The sequence below is a fragment of the Hyperolius riggenbachi genome, chromosome 9, assembly GCF_040937935.1.
Source record: "Hyperolius riggenbachi isolate aHypRig1 chromosome 9, aHypRig1.pri, whole genome shotgun sequence".
In the NCBI taxonomy this organism is placed as follows: Eukaryota; Metazoa; Chordata; class Amphibia; order Anura; family Hyperoliidae; genus Hyperolius; species Hyperolius riggenbachi.
In genome coordinates, this window is record NC_090654.1 from 282160665 (window position 1) to 282184492 (window position 23828).

The following is a 23828-nucleotide window of genomic DNA, read 5'->3' on the forward strand; positions in this document are numbered from 1 at the left end:
TCCTCCAACAACCTCCTCCTAACCACCCCACGTATCTCGCACTCCCATGCACGACTGCAGGACTTCACTAGAGCTGCCCCCATCCTGTGGAACTCTCTCCCACTGCCCATCAGGCTCGCTCCCACCTTCAACACTTTCAAAAAAAGCACTCAAAACTCACTTCTTCAAGGAGGCCTATATCAACTCAACACTGCCCTAACCCTCTCTGCCAAGAACTTCTTGATGCACCCCGTCCTTTCGTGTCACCAACCCCTTCCTCTAGATTGTAAGCCTTTGGCTGGGCCCTCTCCCCTTGTGTATCATACATGACTGTGTGCACTTTACCCAGATTTATAGGACTTGTATTTTTACCACTACAGGCTCGTACACATGCTTCATATTATGGAGCGACGGGTCCGCCGGACCCTCCCGCTGGGCGGGCATTCCAGTGACAGTCCAGCGTGTGTACAGTCTGCAGACTGATAAGGCTGTTTCTGAGCGATCCGCCGGGTGGGAGGGTCCGGCGGACCCGTCGTTCCATAATATCAAGCGTGTGTACGAGCCTTAAAGGAATACTGTAGGGGGTCGGGGGAAAATGAGTTGAACTTACCCGGGGCTTCTAATGGTCTCCCGCAGACATTCTGTGCCCACGCAGCCACTCACCGATGCTCCGGCCCGCCTCCACTTCACTTCTGGAATTTCAGACTTTAAAGTCTGAAAACCACTGCACCTGCGTTGCCATGTCCTCGCTTCCCCTGATGTCACCAGGAACACACGGTGCAAGCACAGACCAATACTGGGCCTGCGCAATACGCTCCTGGTGCCATCAGCGGGAGTGAGGACATGACAACGCAGGCACGGTGGTTTTCAGACTTTAAAGTCTGAAATTCTAGAAGTGGACCGGAGGCGGGGCCGGAGCATCGGTGAGTGGCTGCGCGGGCACAGGATGTCTGCGGGGGACCATTAGAAGCCCCGGGTAAGTTCAGCTCATTTTCCCCCGACCCCCCTACAGTATCCCTTTAACACTCCAGTGTATGATCTGGCATTGTATTACTATCTGCATTCTGTTGTGTATCTTATTGCTTGTTACCTGTATTGTGGTATCTATTGTCTATTACCTGTATTGTGCTGCCACCCCTGTTATCATTGTCTGTAATCCTATTTATTGTACAGCGCTGCGTAATATGTTGGCGCTATATAAATCCAATTAATAATAATAATAGGATGCATTAAGTTATTCAGGAAACCCACTTTTACATTAATTATTCTGGTTTCAACATCAGAAAGACTTCCTATATCTATTATATTGTTTTATATTGGTATGTCACCCCACCCTCCATGTGATGGAAACGGAGATACATTGCTCAGACTCTGTCTCGTATTGACCCGAGGAAACGGGCAGATCCTGTGAAACGCGTTGTCTTTTTTTATTGGTGCCTAACAATAAAAATCTTATCCTCTTGTCCAGAGGTAAGACTGTTTCTATTACCAGGGATGGGCTCACAAGCAGTTACGAGTTCCTAAGGACTCAAATTCGTAATTTAAATGAGGCTTAATTGCCTCAATTGTGCGGTTGGATCTGAAAAGGTTTGTTGCCCATAAGTTCGTTGTCCTCCCTTGCACGCGTCCTATTGGGTTGCAAGCCTCACTACCGCACACTTCCTCTTTCAAGCTAAAAGGAGGAAGTGCACGGTGGTGAGGCTGCCATATTTATTTCCTTTTAAACAATACCAGTTGCCTGGCAGCCCTGCTGATCTGTTTGGCTGCAGTAGTGTCTGAATAATATAAAAAACAAGCATGCTGCTAATCTTGTCAGATCTCACAATAATGTAAAAAACACCTGATCTGCAGCATTCTTGTTCAGGGGCTATGGCTAAAAGTATTAGAGGCAGAGGATCAGCAGGACTGCCAGGCAACTGGTATTGCATAAAAAGGAAATAAATATGGCAGCCTCCATATCCCTCTCACGTCGAGTTCACTTTAAAGGACAGTTGAAGTGAGAGGGATATGGAGGCTGACCTATTTATTCCCTTTTAAACAATACCAGTTGCCTGGTAGCCCTTCTGATTCTTTGCCTCTAATACTTTTAGCCATAGACCCTGAACAAGCATGCAGCAGATCAGGTGTTTCTGACATTATTGTCAGATCTGACAAGATTAGCTGCATGCTTGTTTCTGGTGTTATTCAGACACTACTGCAGCCAAATAGAGCAGCAGGGCTGCCAGGTAACTGGTATTGTTTAAAAAGACACTGAAGCGAAAAAAAATTGATATAAGGAATTGGTTGTGTAGTACGGATAAGTACTAGAACATCAGTAGCAAAGAAAATATTCTCATATTTTTATTTTCAGTTATATAGTTGTTTTAGTTGTTGTTGTTTATTTTTTTTTTATAGCATTGCATCATTCTCTAATATTTGTAGTTTACACACTACTCAGCATTCTAAGTGACTTTACAGAGCAGGCTTGTGAACTTTTGAACTGTCCTCTGCAGGAAAAAAAACAATACAGTGACTGACACTTGAGATAATAAGCTTCAGAAGGCAGAGCTCTCTCTGTGACTTTGAAAGTTATGGCGCTCAATGGCTCTTTTGCATAGATAACAACTGGAGTTTCTAAACTCTTTCTGTATTGGAAACAATATAATACTCATGGCTCTGCTCCTAATGTTTTATTTCTTAGCTGTACTACACATACAAATCATTTTATCATAATTTTTTTCCGCTTCAGTGTCTCTTTAAAAAGAATTCATTTTGACAGCCTCTATATTCTTCTAATTTCAGTTGTCCTTTAAAGAGACTCTGAAGCGAGAATAAATCTCGCTTCAGAGCTCATAAATAGCAGGGGCACGTGTGCCCCTGCTAAAACGCCGCTATCCCGCGGCTAAACGGGGGTCCCTTCACCCCCAACCCACCCCCCGCAAAAGTGTGTCGTAAAAAGGTCGCAGAATTTCCCTTCCTGGAGGCAGGGCTAACGGCTGCAGCCCTGCCTCCAGTCGCGTCTGTCAGCGGCGCATCGCCGCCTCTCCCCCGCCCCTGTCAGTGAAGGAAGACTGAGAGGGGCGGGGGAGAGGCGGAGATACGCGCTGACAGACGCGCGTGGGGCAGGGCTGCGGCGGTTAGCCCTGCCCCAACCAGGAAGCGCTCCCCGGGTGTATCGAGGGGGATTTGGGGGTGAAGGGACCCCCGTTAAGCCGCGCTATAGCGGCGTTTTAGCAGGGGCACACGTGCCCCTGCTATTTATGAGGTCTGAAGCGAGATTTATTCTCGCTTCAGACTCTCTTTAAGCCTGGCTACCTCCTACTTCCACAACGGGATAGAGAGTCTGAATACTTGCCATACGTTACTGTCGGAGTCACCTTCTGCGCCCGCATCTGTCTGTCCGTGGAGACATCTGCGGCGGAGCAATCATAGGCAGGACAATGGCGCTCATTTTGCCAGGCCAAGATAACGGCTTTATCAGAAGCAGAGACTGTCGCTGGCTTGTAATTGGCTTTTAATTACAGCGGCTGTAAGTGTAAGGGTGACAGCTGTTCCGCGTTTCAGAGCCGGGCCTGGCAGCGTGACAGAAAAAGTTCAAAACTGATGATAAATGTTTTCTGTGTTACTTTTCTCAGCAGTTCTCCTCCAATTATCCTTCCTCCACGCCCGATAAAAGTGTCACTTTATGCACAACGAGGAGCTGTAACTAAGGGCTGAACTTCATCCAGATCAGTAACTCATACCCGTTTCTCCATGAGAAATCGTTTACCTTTTATTAAATAGATCATCAGGGGGTCTGTATGGCTGATATTGTGGTGAAACCCCTCCCACAGTGTGATGTCATGACCACGGTCCTGACAGTTTGCTGCCTGTGACCCTCGGTGTATTATGGGATATATAACGTCTGTTTCCAACTGCCAAGCAAGTAGTATCTCCCTCTGTGCATATGTAGCTCTATAAAAAAAAATAACCTTTTAGCCTATCGCAATGTTAGGGGGTGTGGCTATAGATAATGGCGGTTGGTGCTGTCTAGTATTTTTCATGTCTGCCAGTAGTAAAGATGATCACATGCAGGCTGATTGTGGATCAAACAATATGAACAGTGTTTTTTTTTTTTTTTTTTTTTTGACAAATATTTATTTCCTTTTTTTAATAATAAATACACCTATCTATTTATTTATTTTCCCAACCTTCCCTCCCTCCCCTAGCCAGCCTATGACAGCGATCGGCTGTCATAGGCTTCAGGCGATGAGAGCTGATTGCTCTCCAGGGGGACAGCCATGTCACACGTACAGCGCTGTCGTAGATCGCAGTGCTGTACTACGTAAATAGACTGCGGTTTCGTCATCTAACAGTCTCCTAGCTGCGATCGCTAGCGGAGCTCCGTCACTCATGCGGAGATGTGCATTGCATCAGCACACGCGATCTCCTGCAAAACACGCCCCCAGGACTGCATGCCGATCGGCGTTAGGCGGTCCTAGGGCTGCCGCCGCGTCCACGCCTATTGACGTGGAGCGGTCTTTAAGTGGTTGAAGCACATCTAAAGTGAGAGAGGTATGGAGGCTGACATATTTATTTTCTTTTATGCAATGCACATTGCCTAGCCGTCCTGCTGATCCTCTCCCTTCCATGCATTTAGTCATAGATCCTGAACAAGCATGCACACTGAAGTCTAACTGGCTTTGCTGAATGCTTGTTTCAGGTGTGTGATCCGCAGGACTGCCAGGGAACTGGTATTGTTTAAAATGAAATAAATATGGCAGCCACCACATGCCTTTCACTATAGGTGTCCTTTATAATCCACCTAACCTGAAAATTAAACGAATAAGATTCTCAGAAATCTTGTTGATTACTTTAAAGGGAATCTGAAGTGAAAATAAACTTATGATATAATTAATTGTATGTGCAGTACAGCTAAGACATAAAACATTAGCAGCAGAGATATGAGTCTCATATTGTTTCCAGTACAGGAAGAGTTAAGAAACTTCAGTTGGTATCTATGCAAAAGAGCTTCTCTGAGCTCTCCGACTAATTTAGTCAGCTACAGTGCTGTTTTCTGAACCACTTAGACATCAAAGAAACAGTGAAAGACAACTACACATAAGATTTTACTGCAGGGAAGTTCAAAGGGTCATTAGCTCTGCTCTGTTTCATAGTTTAAAATGCAGAGTGTAATGTGTAAACTGCAAATATTAGAGAATGATGTAATGATATAAAAAAAAGCTATATCACTGAAAATAAAAATATGAGACTCTTTTCTTTGCTACAAATGTTCTATCAGTTATCCATACTACGCATACAATTCATTATATCATACGTTTTTTGTCGATTCGGTGTCATTTTTAAATACAATCACCATGCAATCTTGGTTGTTCAATGTTACTACATAGAGATATATTCTGTTTTGAAGATCTGTCCCAAATAATGTTTTGTAATAAATAAATGTTGGGGGGGGGGCTGGGACAAAGTGCCAGAACTGGAACTTCGAAGCCAGCTGATGTCTGCGATACGACAGGGTTAAATCTTTTCGCACTGAAGCCGCCTGCATGTGAACAGCACAAGTGGGCTGTTTCGTTTCTCATCGCTACCACTAGCATGTTAACCGAGGTCTGTTTCCTGCTCTTGGTTCTGCTAAGGCTTCCTTTTCCTGTGTACAAGTCGCCCGTATACTTGTACTTCAGCTCGTTACTCCGAGTCTGCCGAACGCCAGCCTGTCATGTGTGCGTAGCGGACAGGTGACAGCAGGTACCCCGCACAGCTTGACTGGGTATCGTGATCTCACAATGGCGTCTGGGTGAGTACAGTCTGTGAAGGCAGAGATTTGCTTTAGAAGGTGACATGAATTTTTGAAAAGTCACAGTTTCCTTCTAACCTCCCTGGCGATTATTTTCAATTTTTTTTTACAAAAGCACTGCAATTTTTTCACAAGCTTTCAGACAAAATCCTACCGCTTGATAGAGCTGCAGCAGCCCTGCACATCCCACACCTCAAGTGGATCCAACTCAGGATTACTGCTCTGAGCTGTGCATTTCCGTCCCGAGCCTGACTCGGGGTTACCTCTAGGACAACTGTAGTGAGAGGGATATGGAGGCTGACATATTTATTTCCTTTTAAACAATGCCAGTTGCCTGGCAGCCTTGCTGATGTATTTGGCAGCAGTAGAGTCTGAATAACACCAGAGAACAGCATGCAGCGAATCTTGTCATATCTGACAATGATGCCAGAAACACCTGATCTGCTGCATGCTTGTTCAGGGGCTATGGCTAACAATTTAAAGCATCATCTACATGGTACAATTTTCCATCAGATCAGATCTGTTAAGCCTCATCTACACGGTACAATTTTACATCAGATAGACTGATCTATTAGATGGATCTTATAAGAAATTGCATCGTGTGTAGACGTCCAAATTATTTTGCGATAGATTTTGCTTTGATAAGTACCAGAAATCTATTGCAAAATCTAACGCAATCCGATTGGACCGGTTGGAAATTATCTAATAGAGCCGATCTGATGGAAAATCGTACCGTGAAGATGAGGCTTTATGCTGGGCATACACGGCCTCGATTATGCGCTGGCTCGATCCCGGCGCATCCCCGCTTGTCCCCGCCGGCGCCTCTATCGATCCCCGCTCCTCCCCGCCGGCGCCTCTATCGATCCCCGCTCCTCCCCGCCGGCGCCTCTATCGATCCCCGCTCCTCCCCGCCGGCGCCTCTATCGATCCCCGCTCCTTCCCGCCGGCGCCTCTATCGATCCCCGCTCCTCCCCGCCGGCGCCTCTATCGATTCCCGCTCCTCCCCGCCGGCGCTGCTTATCTTCCGCTCGATTCCCCACTATTGTCCGCACGCGGGGATTGAGCGTGTAATCTATCCGGCGGGTCATCGGACCTGTCGGATATTATCAATCGAGCCATCAGCGGCTCGATTGATAAGGACAAAACGCTCTGTGTATGCCCAGCATTAGAGGCAGATGATCAGCAGGGCAGTTCTGGCGCTTGGCATATTTTTGGCGTAGGCTGCAGGGCAGTTCTGGCGCTTGGCATATTTTTGGCATAGGCTGCAGGGCAGTTCTGGTGCTTGGCATATTTTTGGCGTAGGCTGCAGGGCAGTTCTGGCGCTTGGCATATTTTTGGCGTAGGCTGCAGGGCAGTTCTGGCGCTTGGCATATTTTTGGCATAGGCTGCAGGGCAGTTCTGGTGCTTGGCATATTTTTGGCGTAGGCTGCAGGGCAGTTCTGGCGCTTGGCATATTTTTGGCGTAGGCTGCAGGGCAGTTCTGGCGCTTGGCATATTTTTGGCGTAGGCTGCAGGGCAGTTCTGGCGCTTGGCATATTTTTGGCGTAGGCTGCAGGGCAGTTCTGGCGCTTGGCATATTTTTGGCATAGGCTGCAGGGCAGTTCTGGCGCTTGGCATATTTTTGGCGTAGGCAGCAGGGCAGTTCTGGCGCTTGGCATATTTTTGGCGTAGGCTGCAGGGCAGTTCTGGCGCTTGGCATATTTTTGGCATAGGCTGCAGGGCAGTTCTGGTGCTTGGCATATTTTTGGCATAGGCTGCAGGGCAGTTCTGGCGCTTGGCATATTTTTGGCGTAGGCAGCAGGGCAGTTCTTGCGCTTGGCATATTTTTGGCGTAGGCTGCAGGGCAGTTCTGGCGCTTGGCATATTTTTGGCGTAGGCTGCAGGGCAGTTCTGGTGCTTGGCATATTTTTGGCGTAGGCAGCAGGGCAGTTCTGGTGCTTGGCATATTTTTGGCGTAGGCAGCAGGGCAGTTCTGGTGCTTGGCATATTTTTGGCGTAGGCAGCAGGGCAGTTCTGGTGCTTGGCATATTTTTGGCGTAGGCAGCAGGGCAGTTCTGGTGCTTGGCATATTTTTGGCGTAGGCTGCAGGGCAGTTCTGGCGCTTGGCATATTTTTGGCGTAGGCTGCAGGGCAGTTCTGGCGCTTGGCATATTTTTGGCGTAGGCTGCAGGGCAGTTCTGGTGCTTGGCATATTTTTGGCGTAGGCAGCAGGGCAGTTCTGGTGCTTAGCATATTTTTGGCGTAGGCTGCAGGGCAGTTCTGGCGCTTGGCATATTTTTGGCATAGGCTGCAGGACAGTTCTGGAGCTTGGCATATTTTTGGCGTAGGCTGCAGGGCAGTTCTGGTGCTTGGCATATTTTTGGCATAGGCTGCAGGGCAGTTCTGGCGCTTGGCATATTTTTGGCGTAGGCAGCAGGGCAGTTCTGGCGCTTGGCATATTTTTGGCGTAGGCTGCAGGGCAGTTCTGGCGCTTGGCATATTTTTGGCGTAGGCTGCAGGGCAGTTTTGGTGCTTGGCATATTTTTGGCGTAGGCAGCAGGGCAGTTCTGGTGCTTGGCATATTTTTGGCGTAGGCAGCAGGGCAGTTCTGGTGCTTGGCATATTTTTGGCGTAGGCAGCAGGGCAGTTCTGGTGCTTGGCATATTTTTGGCATAGGCTGCAGGGCAGTTCTGGCGCTTGGCATATTTTTGGCGTAGGCTGCAGGGCAGTTCTGGCGCTTGGCATATTTTTGGCGTAGGCTGCAGGGCAGTTCTGGTGCTTGGCATATTTTTGGCGTAGGCAGCAGGGCAGTTCTGGTGCTTAGCATATTTTTGGCGTAGGCTGCAGGGCAGTTCTGGCGCTTGGCATATTTTTGGCATAGGCTGCAGGACAGTTCTGGAGCTTGGCATATTTTTGGCGTAGGCTGCAGGGCAGTTCTGGCGCTTGGCATATTTTTGGCATAGGCTGCAGGACATTTCTGGTGCTTGGCATATTTTTGGCGTAGGCAGCAGGACAGTTCTGGAGCTTGGCATATTTTTGGCGTAGGCTGCAGGGCAGTTCTGGCGCTTGGCATATTTTTGGCATAGGCTGCAGGACAGTTCTGGCGCTTGGCATATTTTTGGCATAGGCTGCAGGGCAGTTCTGGTGCTTGGCATATTTTTGGCATAGGCTGCAGGGCAGTTCTGGTGCTTGGCATATTTTTGGCATAGGCTGCAGGGCAGTTCTGGTGGTGGCATATTTTGGCATAGGCTGCAGGGCATTTCTGGCGCTTGGCATATTTTTGGCATAGGCTGCAGGGCAGTTCTGGCGCTTGGCATATTTTTGGCATAGGCTGCAGGGCAGTTCTGGCGCTTGGCATATTTTTGGCGTAGGCTGCAGGACAGCTCTGGCGCTTGGCATATTTTTGGCGTAGGCTGCAGGGCAGTTCTGGTGCTTGGCATATTTTTGAAATAGGCTGCAGGGCAGTTCTGGTGCTTGGCATATTTTTGGCATAGGCTGCAGGGCAGTTCTGGTGCTTGGCATATTTTTGGCATAGGCTGCAGGGCAGTTCTGGTGCTTGGCATATTTTTGAAATAGGCTGCAGGGCAGTTCTGGTGATTGGCATATTTTTGGCGTAGGCTGCAGGGCAGTTCTGGAGCTTGGCATATTTTTGGCATAGGCTGCAGGGCAGTTCTGGTGCTTGGCATATTTTTGGCATAGGCTGCAGGGCAGTTCTGGCGCTTGGCATATTTTTGGCATAGGCTGCAGGACAGCTCTGGCGCTTGGCATATTTTTGGCGTAGGCTGCAGGGCAGTTCTGGTGCTTGGCATATTTTTGAAATAGGCTGCAGGGCAGTTCTGGTGCTTGGCATATTTTTGAAATAGGCTGCAGGGCAGTTCTGGTGATTGGCATATTTTTGGCGTAGGCTGCAGGGCAGTTCTGGAGCTTGGCATATTTTTGGCATAGGCTGCAGGGCAGTTCTGGTGCTTGGCATATTTTTGAAATAGGCTGCAGGGCAGTTCTGGCGCTTGGCATATTTTTGGCGTAGGCTGCAGGGCATTTCTGGCGCTTGGCATATTTTTGAAATAGGCTGCAGGGCAGTTCTGGTGATTGGCATATTTTTGGCGTAGGCTGCAGGGCGTTTCTGGCGCTTGGCATATTTTCGGCGTAGGCTGCAGGGCAGTTCTGGCGCTTGGCATATTTTCGGCGTAGGCTGCAGGGCAGTTCTGGCGCTTGGCATATTTTCGGCGTAGGCTGCAGGGCAGTTCTGGCGCTTGGCATATTTTCGGCGTAGGCTGCAGGGCAGTTCTGGTGCTTGGCATATTTTTGGCATAGGCTGCAGGGCAGTTCTGGCGCTTGGCATATTTTGGCGTAGGCAGCAGGGCAGTTCTGGTGCTTGGCATATTTTTGAAATAGGCTGCAGGGCAGTTCTGGTGATTGGCATATTTTTGGCATAGGCTGCAGGGCATTTCTGGCGTTTGGCATATTTTCGGCGTAGGCTGCAGGGCAGTTCTGGTGCTTGGCATATTTTTGAAATAGGCTGCAGGGCAGTTCTGGTGATTGGCATATTTTTGGCGTAGGCTGCAGGGCATTTCTGGTGCTTGGCATATTTTCGGCGTAGGCTGCAGGGCAGTTCTGGCGCTTGGCATATTTTCGGCGTAGGCTGCAGGGCAGTTCTGGCGCTTGGCATATTTTCGGCGTAGGCTGCAGGGCAGTTCTGGCGCTTGGCATATTTTCGGCGTAGGCTGCAGGGCAGTTCTGGCGCTTGGCATATTTTTGGCATAGGCTGCAGGGCAGTTCTGGCGCTTGGCATATTTTTGGCGTAGGCTGCAGGGCAGTTCTGGTGCTTGGCATATTTTTGGCGTAGGCTGCAGGGCAGTTCTGGCGCTTGGCATATTTTTGGCGTAGGCAGCAGGGCAGTTCTGGCGCTTGGCATATTTTTGGCGTAGGCTGCAGGGCAGTTCTGGTGCTTGGCATATTTTTGGCGTAGGCTGCAGGGCAGTTCTGGCGCTTGGCATATTTTTGGCGTAGGCAGCAGGGCAGTTCTGGTGCTTGGCATATTTTTGGCGTAGGCTGCAGGGCAGTTCTGGTGCTTGGCATATTTTTGGCGTAGGCTGCAGGGCAGTTCTGGTGCTTGGCATATTTTTGGCGTAGGCTGCAGGGCAGTTCTGGAGCTTGGCATATTTTTTTTTAACGAGCATGCAGATAATCTAGTCAGACAACATTTGGAAACACCTGATCTGCATGCTTGTTCAGGGTCTATAGCTAAATGTATTAGAGGCATAGGATCAGCAGAACAACCAGGTAACTGGTTTTGTTTAAAAGGATATAAATATGGCAGCCTCCTTAGCCCTCTCGCTTCAGGTTCCCTTTAACCTCCTTGGCGGTAACCCCGTGTGTGACACGGGGTAAGCCGCCGGAGGGTGCCGCAAAGGCCCTGCTGGGCCGATTTACATAAATTTTTTTTCAAACACGCAGCTAGCAGTGTGCTAGCTGCGTGTTTGGTCTGATCACCGCCGATTCGCCGCAATTCCGCCGCCCCCCCCCCCCCTGCTAGGCTAGCTACATGCTTTTAAAAAAAAATATTTTTTTTTAAAAAGTGCTGCGCTGCTCCCTGGCGGATTTATTGTACCGCCAGGGATGTTAAAGCACACCTGACCTAAGGCAAAAGCTTCCCAAGGTGAGCACTCGATTGGCCCAAGGCTCATACACACGTCCAACATAATGTACAACCAACCGCACAACAAATTGTTTACATGACAAGTATCTACACACACACGTCAACCAACTAAACAACCAACTCACTTAAATACTATGTGTGCAAGCTAAACGACAAACTGCACATGTCTTCATTCAGAAACAACAACGTTGTTGAAAAGACTTGTACACATATTCCAGCTAGAGATATCAGCGAACGGTTCGGGAACAATTCGCTGGTGAACCCCTCACCCTGTACTACTTCCGGGTCGCTTTGAGCTGGAGTAGTACGGCTGCGCTGGGCCGGCGGTGCGTGTCCTATATCGCGCTCCTGTTGCCGGGCACTTTCTGCGCATGTGCGTGACGTCATGAGTGATGTCACGCTCATGCGCAGAGAGTGCCCGGCAACAGGCGCGCGATCAGACGTGCACCGCCGGCCCAGCGCAGCCATACTACTCTGGGTCATAGCGACCCGGAAGTAGTATTTGCTCATAGAGATTCGCTGCCAACGGTTCACTAACATCTCTAGTTCCAACCTGCATGATAGTTGGGCAGGTTGATCCACCGGTTGGATCTGGCAAACAACCTGTTATCGGTTGGTCGTCTTGTTTGCCAGCTGCACACACACCCAACTGTCTTCCAACAGGCCAAGTTTGAAAGATAATTGGACAGATTGTTGGGACATGTGTATGAGCCTTAAGCATACAATGAACATGAAATGTGTATCAATCTGGCATTATCACTATCTCAATAATTATCCCTAATTGCAATCAAGACATAAATAATACTATTATAACCATCCAGATTTTTGTCAGAAGCCACATTGCCTGGCTTTCCTGCTGATCCTCTGCCTCTAATACCTTTAGCCATAGACCCTGAACAGGCATGCAGCAGATCAGGTGTAATCTGACAAGATTCGCTCAGGCTTTTTACAGGTGTGATTCAGACACTACTGCTTCCAAAGAGATCAGCAGGACTGCCGGGCAACTGGTATTGTTTAAAAGGAAATAAATATGACAGCCTCTATATCTCTCTCACATCTGGTTCTCTTTAAAGTGTACCAGAGCTGAACTAACTAAAAAGTTTTATACATACTTGGGGCTTCCTCCAGCCCCATCCGCTTAGATGTCTAACACGCCGCATTCCTCCGCTGCCCGCAACTTCAGAAACCAGGTCCCGTCAATTACGTCAGTCGGAGCCCGTCTATGCCGGAGAAGTGCGCCCTCTACAGCCGCTGGAGAGATACGCAAACAGCGCACTTCTCTTACGTCAGACTGGCTCCAACTGACGCAAGTGACGGGACCCGGTTCCCAAAGCTGCGGACAGCAGAGGACGGCGGTGTGGGAGCGATCCGAGCGGATGGGGCTGGAGGAAGCCCCAGGTATGTATACTGTACAACTTTTTAGTTCAGCTCTGTGTCCCTTTAATTTGTCCAGGGGCGTAGCAATAGGGGGTGCAGCGGTAGCGACCGCATCGGGGCCCTTGGGCCAGAGGGGCCCCGAGGGGCCCTCCCACAACTACAGTATTAGCTCCCTATTGGTACTGTGCTCATAATAATCACTTCTATAGATACTTTTAATATTGGTAATCATTAACAAACTGTTCCCCATCCCCTTCTTGCACCTCTGACACTGTAGTTGCCATTGGCAGGTTTTGGTGCGCCGTATCAATTGTTATGTATAGAGTGCATGGGGGGCCCCATGTAAAACTTGCATCGGGGCCCACAGCTCCTTAGCTACGCCACTGAATTTGTCCTAAAGTGGGGTCATTTAATACGGGAATAAAACTGGAATCTGAACTGGGATGTTATCTGCAGGGAACAAAATCCAGGCACCAAACTTATGCTGTTGATTTTATCTTTTTCTTTCTTTTTTGTTTGTTTCTTTGCTTTGTGTTTTTTTGTTTTTGTTTTTTTTTGCTTGTTTGTGGGTTTTTTTCACGTGTCTGTGTAATTCTGTAATGTACAGGTGCACCTGTGAACTTTTCTTGAGCTGCGCACTCCTTCCTGCCGAGAGATCAGCTGTGCATTATATTTACACCTACACACGACTAACTTCCTGTCTGGATGTGGTTGAGAAGGCCTGCGAGGTGGTCAGTTCTGTAGTACATCTAAAAATTCCCCCTTCCAGTTTAAAGCAAGCCTCTATTAAAAATTTGCTTCATAAGTTAAATGCCCACTACGCAGATATACTGTAATATGTGATCATTAGGACTTGCCTGCTGTATGTTTTCCATTTTTGCGGCTTGTACTTTTTTGATTCTTGTTTTGTATAGTTTTCTATTGTTGATACAGTACAGGAAGCTTGTGCCCTGCTGTTAAAGAGGAACTGCAGTGAAAATAGTGTAATAAAAAAAAGTGCTTCATTTTTACAATAATTTTGTCTAAATGATTTAGTCAGTGTTTGCTCATTGTAAAATCTTTTAAATCCCTGATTTACATTCTGACATTTATTACATGGTGACATTTTTACTGTGGGCAGGTGATGTAGCTGCTGCATGCTTTTTTGGCAGTTGGAAACAGCTGTAAGGGCCCTTTTCCACTAGAGCGATTGCTGAATAGCAAAATCGAAAATCGTTAGTGATTTTTAAATCGCTAGGGTTGTTACTTTATCAAAGAAATCACGAGAAGTATTTTCCACTACAGTGATTCGATTTGGAAATCGCAAATCGCAATCACTTTCTGGAGCGATTTTTACAATGATAATGCAATGCAAATGAAAATCGCAATCGCATAACAGAATTAATGAAAAATCGCAATCGCTGGCGTTTGTGATTTGCGATTGCTAGTGGAAAAGGGCCCTAAACAGCTATTACCCACAATGCAGCAAGGTTCCCAGACAGGAAACTGCCAGGAGTACTTACTCAAGAGTTTCTTGTGGGAGGAGTTTCACCACAATATCAGCCATACAGCACCCCCTGGTGGTCTGTTTGTGAAGAGGAATAGATTTCTCATGTAAAAGGGGGTATCAGCTACTGATTGGGATAAAGTTTAATTCTTGGTCGGAGTTTCTCTTTAACTTCCTCCGTGTTTGTGGGGATGTTGGTTCGCTTGAAATGTTTGCCCTTCTTCCAACTACCGTTTTATATTTCTGATTCACCAATAAGATAGAAAAGAAAATTGGTTGCTATGGGTGGCGGTTCCAATCCCAACCAGGGCACTATCTGCAAGGAGTTTGTATGTTCTGTGTGGGTTTCCTCCGGGTACTCAAGTTTCCTCCCACATCCCCAAAACATCCAGATAAGTTAATTGGCTTCCCGCTAAAATTGGCCGTAGACTACGATACATACACTACACGATACATACATAATGATGCAGTTCTCCTGTGAAGCAAGGGCTGGAGAAGTGCAGGAAGGTCAAATAGCCTGCATCAAATAATCAGACATCTCTAAACCCGTCAGTATCCGCTCGCCACAGGTTGGTGGTTGGTGGACTTTGACAACATCTTTTGGAAGAAATAAAAATAAACTATAATTATGAAGTGAATCTGATGAAGTAAATATGATATTTCTGCTTTGTGACTGTGAAAATGGAAAATGAGGTTTTCTCATCTGTCAGAAGTCAGTTTGGTGGTTTTGCAAAGGTGAATGTTCTTGCGAAATGATCGCCAGTGTGGTTCTGAAAGGTGACAGAGTTGCGTTATGCGGAGTTTAATCTAGCCTGTTTAGTGTACTTTTAGCTCTGCTGCTGTTAGTAGCAGCTTGTGGTGGTTGTTTTGGGTCGTCCCTGCTAATTCTTCTAAAGGTTCTTATACATTATAAGAAGGTCATTTTAAAACACACCTGAAGTGATAGGGATAGGGAGGCTGACCTATTTATTTCTGTTCAAAACAAACCTGATGCGGAGGAAAAAAACGTATATAATGAATTGTACGTGTAGCACGGATAACGAATAGAACATTAGTAGCAAAGAAAAGAGTGTTATATTTTTATTTTTAGTTATATAGCTTTTTTTATAACATTGCATAGTTCTGTCATATTAGCAGTTTAACCCCTGTCCTATACAGCCATATCAATCCCTGCCACAGGTTAGTATCAGGTTCTGGATGAGAAAAAAGTTAATGATGACTTGTATGTAAAGTTGGTTTATACACACACAGAATCTGCGGAGGGAGAGGAAAATCACCTAATTATTATTATTTTTTATTTATATAGCGCCAACATCTTCCGTAGCGCTGTACATAGTACAAACAAATAATGGGGAACAAATATACATAAGAAATACAAGACACTGTACAGTCATGACATTGGATAGAATAAATACAGATACATACATAGTTGATGTGTAGTTGGTACATGTACATATGTTAAAATAACAGCAGTATGAGAAACACTAGGAGGAGGTCCCTGCCCTTGCGGGCTTACAATCTAGAGGGTAGTGGGGAGGAAACAAAAGGGAAGGAAACACAAGGATTAGTGGGTGAGCCAGTGTGCCTTCAGTGCTGCCTATAGCAAATTATAGGCTTGTCTGAACAGGTGTGTTTTCAGAGTACGTTTGAAGGTTTCCAGACTCGTGGCATGACGAACGGGCTGAGGGAGGGAGTTCCAAAGGAGAGGGATAGCTCGTGAGAAGTCTTGGATGCGAGAGTGAGAGGAGGTGACTAGGCTGGAGGACAAAAGGGTCTCCTGTGAGGAACGGAGGGTCCGGGCGGGGAGGTATCTGGAGATTAAAGAGGAAATGTATGGAGGCGATAGCTTGTGTAGAGCTTTGTATGCAAGTGTGAGAAGTTTAAACTGGATCCTTTGGGCAACTGGTAACCAATGGAGGGATTGGCAGAGAGGGGCTGCCTCAGAGGATCTAGAAGAGAGGTGGATGAGACAAGCCGCAGCGTTTAGTGGTATATAATATGGGGTCCATAGTTCTACATCCCTGATATTAGTGTCCTAGCCTCACACTTTCTAATGCATAGCATAGTACGTTTGCACTAATGAGCAATGCACAAAGTTTTCTGCGCTCCACATTTTTTACTTTTTGCAATAAATACATTAAAATGAGCTGTCTGACGTTTCTCCTAAAGGGTACCTGAGATGAATGAGGATAAGAAATGTATACTGTACATACCTGGGGCTTCCTCCAGCCCCATTCAGGCTAATCAGTCCCTCGCTGCTGTCCTCCGCCACCTGGATCTGCCCCTGGGAGCGTTCTGCATCTGCGCAGTACTACTGCATGCTACTTGCGATGTTACGCAATGAAACATGAACAGGAAGTCCGGCGATCACAGTACTTTATGCGGAGTCTTTAAAGATCTTAAAGATCTGATCCACCGTGACGGTCTTATCGCCAAGGGCCCCTAGGCGTCATCTGCATAAGCGTGCGCCTGTGCCCACATCGTGAGATCTGGGAAACAATCGCACATCGCTCAAAAAAGGACGGTCATGGGAAAGATTGCGTAGTGGGTACAGAAATTTACCTTCTAAAATCTTTAAAGTAGATCCGAGATTAACTTTTAGTCATTGCATAATTTCCTATTGTTTATAGGGCATTCCTCAAGCCAAATGATTATTTGTTTTTGTTTTAATACTCTAATTCCTAATAAACTAAACAAGCCACGCCCACAGGTTTTCAGAGAGCCTTGGCACTTTCAGACAGTAGCAAGGGCTCATGGGAGCTCAGTCTGGGCAGGAGGAGGAGGAGGTATTACTACCCAGAAATTTCAGAGGCAGAGGGGAGGAGGGAGGAGGAGGGGGGAATTAGGTTTTTTTGCTCAAGATGCAGATAAGCCTGCCTCTGTGTAATGTTTACAAACAACATGGCTGCTGTCATTGTATCACAAGAAGAAATAATCATATTCTGTTGAAGCTGTTTGCAGCTAGATTTGCTGTGTAAACTATCTAAACTTTAGATAAGATATATAGACAAGTTACTTGTTATAGTTAGTTTTTCATCTCGGATCCGCTTTAAAGTGTAACATGTATACATACCTGGGGTTTCCTCCAGCCACCTCTGACCTGATCGCTTCCACACTTCTCAGTCGCATGCTCCTTCCCCCACAAGTTGGGGCCAGTCGGAGCATGCGCAGTCCAACCAGGCGTGCTCCCCCATCTGACTCCCATTGCCGAGAGAATTCTGCACCTCTGCAGTACGCTCCAGGCAACATGAACGCTCCAGGAGCATGGGCGTGACCAGGCCGTGCATGCGCAGTTGGCCCTGGACCAAAGGACTTTCTGGGTCCAATTGTGGAACAACGGGGAGTCAGAGGACAGCGGCGTGGGAGCGATCAGGTCGGAGGGGGGTGTGGCTCTATATCGGGGTCACTTTGAGCCCTCCCTCAAAACTCACTTGTTTCTCCGACAGGCATATGCTCTACCTTAGGCCACTCCCCCTCAACCTCTTGCCAAGTTGTGCACCTTACTAGATAACACACTCCCCCCTAGGTAAACATATTGTATACGACCCCACCTCTTGTCCTCCCCGCCCCCCATTCCGTTACATTGCAAGCTTGCACGGGCAGGACTCTCTCACCGATTGTGTCTTGGAACCATGGCGTGTATTATTATTTATCCAATTTTTGTTTCTTACTTTGTACAGCGCCACACAACACGTTGGCGCTTTATAAATGAATAACAGTACATACCTCCCAACTTTTTGAGATAAGAAAGAGGGGCACTTTAAGACACGCCCCTGCCACGCTTCTAACCACGCCCCCACCACACCTGTGATCATGCATTCCAAAAAGAATTCAGAAGCAAAAGATGCAGTTTTATCATTCAAACCACACTGGTTCTTTCTTCCATTGTTCTCTTTCCTTCATTTTAACATTTGAAATTAAAAAAATAAATCAATTTAATGCATGGGGATAAAGTTTAGAGTTAATTAAACACATTTTTCAGGAGAGAAATATATATTTACACTGATCTGGACATCAGTCCTGAAAGAGGGACCAATGAGGAGGAAAGAGGGACAGGGCTCCCAAAGAGGGACTGTCCCTCCAGAAGAGGGACAGGTGGGAGCTATGATAGTAATCTAGTGGGGGCCCCACCACCTTGCTGTCCTGTACTTAGTGCCCCCCTGTACCGGAAGACCACCACATAGACTGTGCTGGAGACGCTCTGAATAGGGCTTTGAGTCTGGCCATGATTGCTGCAAATAGGTTGGAGTCTGCGGTCTGGCTGGGAGCTGGCCACAGGCGTTTATCCCCTGGCACCGGCCCACGGCACGGCCGAGGGCAGCAGCGGCCGCGGATTACTGTGCCGCAGGAGGACTGCAAAGAGAAATAAACCCCTGAGCCATCAGTTTCAAAATAAAACAGAACTAGGAGGAGTGAGATTTCACAACGTTCCTTCACGTTGTCAAATAATAATATTTACTGGAAGGAGCTGAAATCTAAAACCCTCCAGTCGTAAAATGTATCTTCAGCGACAAACATGAAATGAACAAACTGCTGACTAGCGGATAGATTTTCAGTTTACAGCAGTTATGCTTTCTGTGCTTGGTACAATCAGGACCTGTGCTAGACTTTTTGCTGCCTGAGACAAGATTGTGAGATTGCGCCCCCCAAATTGGAATGACCGCACAGCACCTGACAATTTACTTCATTTAATGTCCTCACATGACACGCTGCAGCTCAACACAATAGCACACTGGCTGGCTGTGAGTCTGTGACAAACACACTGCCCACCCTCAGCCACTCCATTCCTCCTCAGTCAGGACAGCAGTGCCACCGCCTCCCTTCTGCTGTGCAAGTCAAATGAAACACTGCTGCTCTCCTGCCTCCCCCCTCCTCACTCACTGTCAGACTCCTCACACAGCACAACAAGCTGCTTTTCCCCAATGATACTCTCCTGCCTCCCCCTCCTCACTCACTGTCAGACTCCTCACACTCCACAACGAGTTGCTTTTCCCCAATGATGCTCTCCTGCCTCCCCCCTCTTCACTCACTGTCAGACTCCTCACACAGCACAACAAGCTGCTTTTCCCCAATGATGCTCTCCTGCCTCCCCCCTCCTCACTCACTGTCAGACTCCTCACACAGCACAACAAGCTGCTTTTCCCCAATGATGACCTCTTCACCTCGCTCTCCTCTCGCTTCTCCTCCTACTCTGACTGCATGCTGTTAGTGTAAACACAGTACAAACATACTGCCCCTGTAATTCAATCTTTCGGCACAATTTGAATGATCAAAACTAATCATAAGGCAATTATTGATTGTTCCCATTAATGTAACAAATGTTTTACATTCTGATTCGATCAAAAAGTGTGTCTTACATGCCCCAAAAATATGGTATGTTTCTCCCAGAGTAAAATGTGCTATAAATTACTTTTCATTGCTGTCACTTACAGTAGGTAGTAGAAATCTGACAGAACTGTCATGTTTTTGACTAGCCCATCTGCTCATGGGGGATTCTCAGGGTTTTCTTTATTTGCAAAAGCACTTCATGAATGGCAGTTCCTCAATCCAACTGTCAGAACAGTGTGCAAAGAAGTAGAGGGGGTCAGCCAGCATCTTTGTATAGATTACTTCAGGAAATGCTTTTGTAAAGAACAAATTAAATACTGAGAATCCCCCCATTGAAGAAATGGACTACTCAAAAACCTGTCAGTTCTGTCAGATTTCTACTTACTACTGTAAAGGTGGCCATACACTGGTCGATTTACCATCAGATTCGACCAACAGATAGATCCCTCTCTGATCGAATCTGATCAGAGAGGGATCGTATGGCCACCTTTACTGCAAACAGATTGTGAATTGATTTCAGCCTGAACCCCCCCCCCCCCCCACCCCCCCCCCACTGCATACATTACCTGTTCCGGCCGGCGCCAGTCCCTGCTGTCACCGCTGTCTTTTTCTCCGCTCCAGACCGTCCCTGCAGCTACACAGAACTTCCTGTCCAGGGGAAGTTTAAACAGTAGAGGGCGCTCTACTGTTTAAATTTCCTGCCGGGGCAGGAAGTTCTGTGTAGCTGCAGGGACGGTCTGGAGCGGAGCGGAGAAGAAGACAGCGGTGACAGCAGGGACTCGCGCCGGCCGTAACAGGTAATGTATACCCGCTGCATTGCGTCAGTTGTCGGGCATTCGAACGCCGCTATCGACGCACTCCCGACCCGTTGGCGACCGAGAAAAATCTTCCGCACGGATGGGTCGACGGGAACGATCGATTTCGGACGGAAATTGATTGTTTTCTCAGCGGTGTGCGCGGCGATTTCACAGCCGTTTCGATCACTGTGATCAAAACGGCTGTATATCGGCGGGAAAATAGTTATCGCCCCTTAACTGAGAGCAACGTAGGAGAAAAGTAATTTGTAGCTCATTTTACTCTGGAAGAAACATACGTATTATTTGTATGTGTTTACATGTATTTTTTACTTTATTTTTTTTTTTTGCAATAGTGATCCTTTATAGGCAGAGGATCAGCATAATAGCCAGGATTTCATTACATGTTAGCTAGCAGCCACTTCATGTAATTAGTTACTCTCATGTCAAGTTTCTTCCTAATGGCCTGGTGCACACCAAAAACTAGCTAGCAGATCCGCAAAATGCTAGCAGATTTTGAAACGCTTTTTCTTATTTTTCTGCAGCGTTTCAGCTAGCATTTTGCGGTTTTGGGAAGCGTTTTTGGTGTAGTAGATTTCATGTATTGTTACAGTAAAGCTGTTACTGAACAGCTTCTGTAACAAAAACGCCTGCAAAACCGCTCTGAACTGCCGTTTTTCAGAGCGGTTTGCGTTTTTCCTATACTTTACATTGGAGGCAGAAACTCCTCCGCAATCCAAAATCTGCAGCAGCCCGGGAGTATGCGTTTCTGCAAAACGCCTCCCGCTCTGGTGTGCACCAGCCCATTAAAATACATTACCCAAGCGTTTCCACATCCGCAAGCGGATCGAAAAACGCTGCCGAACCGCTCTGGTGTGCACTAGGCCTTAAAGCCAAAACAATACAAAAAGCATGTGCAGTGGTGTTTTATAGCTGCTATCACTGTATCCGCCCCAGCCCCACCCCCACCACATCCTGGGCAGATTCGGTTTCTTATGCTTTTTCTGTAGTATATTTAACTCCTCCCAACAGGTGTGTAAATGCTCCAAAAAAATTATTGTGATTTCTGAACCCTTCTTCAGCACTCTCTCCCTGCAAGTGAAATTTAATAAGTAGAGGCCCAACTCAAATATCCTTTTAATGCTGCATTATGGTTGCAATACTATAGGATCAAATATTGATGGTCAATATCGCTAATCATAAAAAAGGACAGAGCTCAATGACTGCAGTCAGCAGTACAAAATTGTAGGTCTGGGAGGCAGGTCATTGCCCCGCCCCTTGCCACGCCTCCTGCAGTATGAAGTGAGGTTACTCCTGCAGTGGAGTGCTGCTGTCATTTCTGCCTCAGGAACTGAGCCTAAACCAGGTGTGGTCAATGAGGTGCTAATATTTCAGAGCTGATGTACATTTTAGGCTGCCATATTTATTTCCTTTTAAATAATACCAGTTGCCTGGCAGCCCTGCTGGTCTATTTGGCTGCAGTAGAGTCTAAGTCACACCAGAAACAAGCATGCAGCTAATTTTGTCAGATCTGTCAATAATGTCAGAAACAGCAGGACAGCCAGGCAACTGGTATTGCTTAAAAGGAAATAAATTTGGCAGCCTCCTTATCCTTCTCACTTAACCTCCTTGCCGGTCTAATTCTCCCCGGCAAGGAGGCAGCGCAGCACTTTTTTTTATTTTATTTTTTTCAAATCAAGTAGCAAGCCGAGGGCTCGCTACATGATAGCCGCTGAGCGGCGGCATCCCCCCACCCACTCCGATCGCCTTCGGCGATCAGAGTAAGCAGGAAATCCCATTCAGAACGGGATTTCCTGCAGGGCTTCCCTGGTCGCCATGGCGACGGGGCGGGATGACGTCACTGACGTCATGGACGTCGGGACGTCACAGGGAATCCCGATCCGCCCCTCAGCTCTGCCTGGCACTGATTGGCGGGGGGGGGGGGGGGGGTGGCGCGGCGGATCGCCGATGAGCGGCGGCGATCGAATGTTACAAGCAGCTAGCAAAGTGCTAGGTGCTTGTAACAAAAAAAAATTATGCATTTCGGCCCAGCGGGGCCTGAGAAATCCTCCTGCGCAGGTTACCCCGAGCTGAGCTCGGGATAACCGGCAAGGAGGTTAAAGGAATACTTGTAGGGGGGTCGGGGGAAAATGAGTTGAACTTACCCGGGGCTTCTAATGGTCCCCTGCAGACATCCTGTGCCCGCGCAGCCACTCCCCGATGCTCCGGCCCCGCCTCTGGTTCACTTCTGGAATTTCAGACTTTAAAGTCTGAAAACCACTGCGCCTGCGTTGCCATGTCCTCGCTTCCCCTGATGTCACCAGGAGCGCACGGTGCAAGCACAGACCAATACTGGGCCTGTGCAGTACGCTCCTAGTGCCATCAGCGGGAGTGAGGACACGGCAATGCAGTGGTTTTCAGACTTTAAAGAGAACCCGAGGTGGGTTTGAAGAATATTATCTGCATACAGAGCCTGGATCTGCCTATACAGCCCCCCAGCCTCTGTTGCTATCCCAAACCCCCCTAAAGTCCCCCTGCACTCTGCAATCCCTCATAAATCACAGCCACGCTGCTGACAAACAGCTTGTCAGAGCTGGCTGTGTTTATCTCTATAGTGTCAGTCTGCTGCTCTCCCTGCCTCCTGCAGAACTCCAGTCCCCGCCTGCATCCCTTCCCTCCCTGCTGATTGGAGGGAAGGGACAGGGGCAGGGACCGGAGCTATGCAGGAGGCGGGGGAGCAGCTGAGACTGACACTACAGATGTAAACACAGCCTCACAGCACGGCTGTGATTTATGGGGGATTGCAGAGTGCAGGGGGACCTTAGGGGGGTTTGGGATAGCAACAGAGGCTGGGCTGTATAGGCAGATCCAGCCTCTGTATGCAGATAACATTCTTTAAACACACCTCGGGTTCTCTTTAAAGTCTGAAATTCCAGAAGTGAACCGGAGGCGGGGCCGAAGCATCAGTGAGTGGCTGCGTGGGCACAGGATGTCTGCGGGGGACCATTAGAAGCTTCAACTCATTTTCCCCCGACCCCTACAGTATCCCTTTAAGTTGATCTTTAAGAACATTCATAGCCCAGTTGACTAACTTTTGAAGTTATTACTGACTGACAAATCTTCAGGGGCTGTTTTGCGCATTTAAAACTGAGAATATTAGATTATTTATGATGATATGTTTAATAAAAAAAAGTTTTGAACCACTATAAATATTTTACAACACTTTTGTAGTTCTTGGGGTTGAATTTTGCAGTATTCGTGAGTATGTGTTTTAGGGTGAGGGGGGATGGGGGCATAAGACAACAAATTAGTTATTGCAGAGACGTATGTAACTATGTATACTGTATTCTGACACTGTCTAAAATGATGAATTGTTCAGCATGTGGCAAAAGATCAGCATGGTGGCGTAGTGGTTGGCGCTCTTGCCTTGCAGCTCTGGGTCACCGGTTCAAA

General features: G+C 47.5%; 1 protein-coding gene across 12 annotated transcripts in view; it reads left to right on the plus strand.

Annotated features, from left to right (window-relative positions):
* The window catches only part of EVL (Enah/Vasp-like), a 230518-nt gene that overhangs the window by 94169 nt on the left and 112521 nt on the right, over positions 1-23828 (plus strand). Inside the window, exon 1 of one of the 12 annotated variants that reach the window (XM_068254684.1) lies at positions 5616-5752. The exons of the other annotated variants lie outside the window; for them this stretch is intronic. Coding sequence (XP_068110785.1) covers positions 5742-5752 — 11 coding nt within the window. The 5' untranslated portion in view covers positions 5616-5741. Of the gene's footprint in view, positions 1-5615; positions 5753-23828 lie in introns of those variants that run through there. 12 annotated transcript variants of the gene reach the window in all.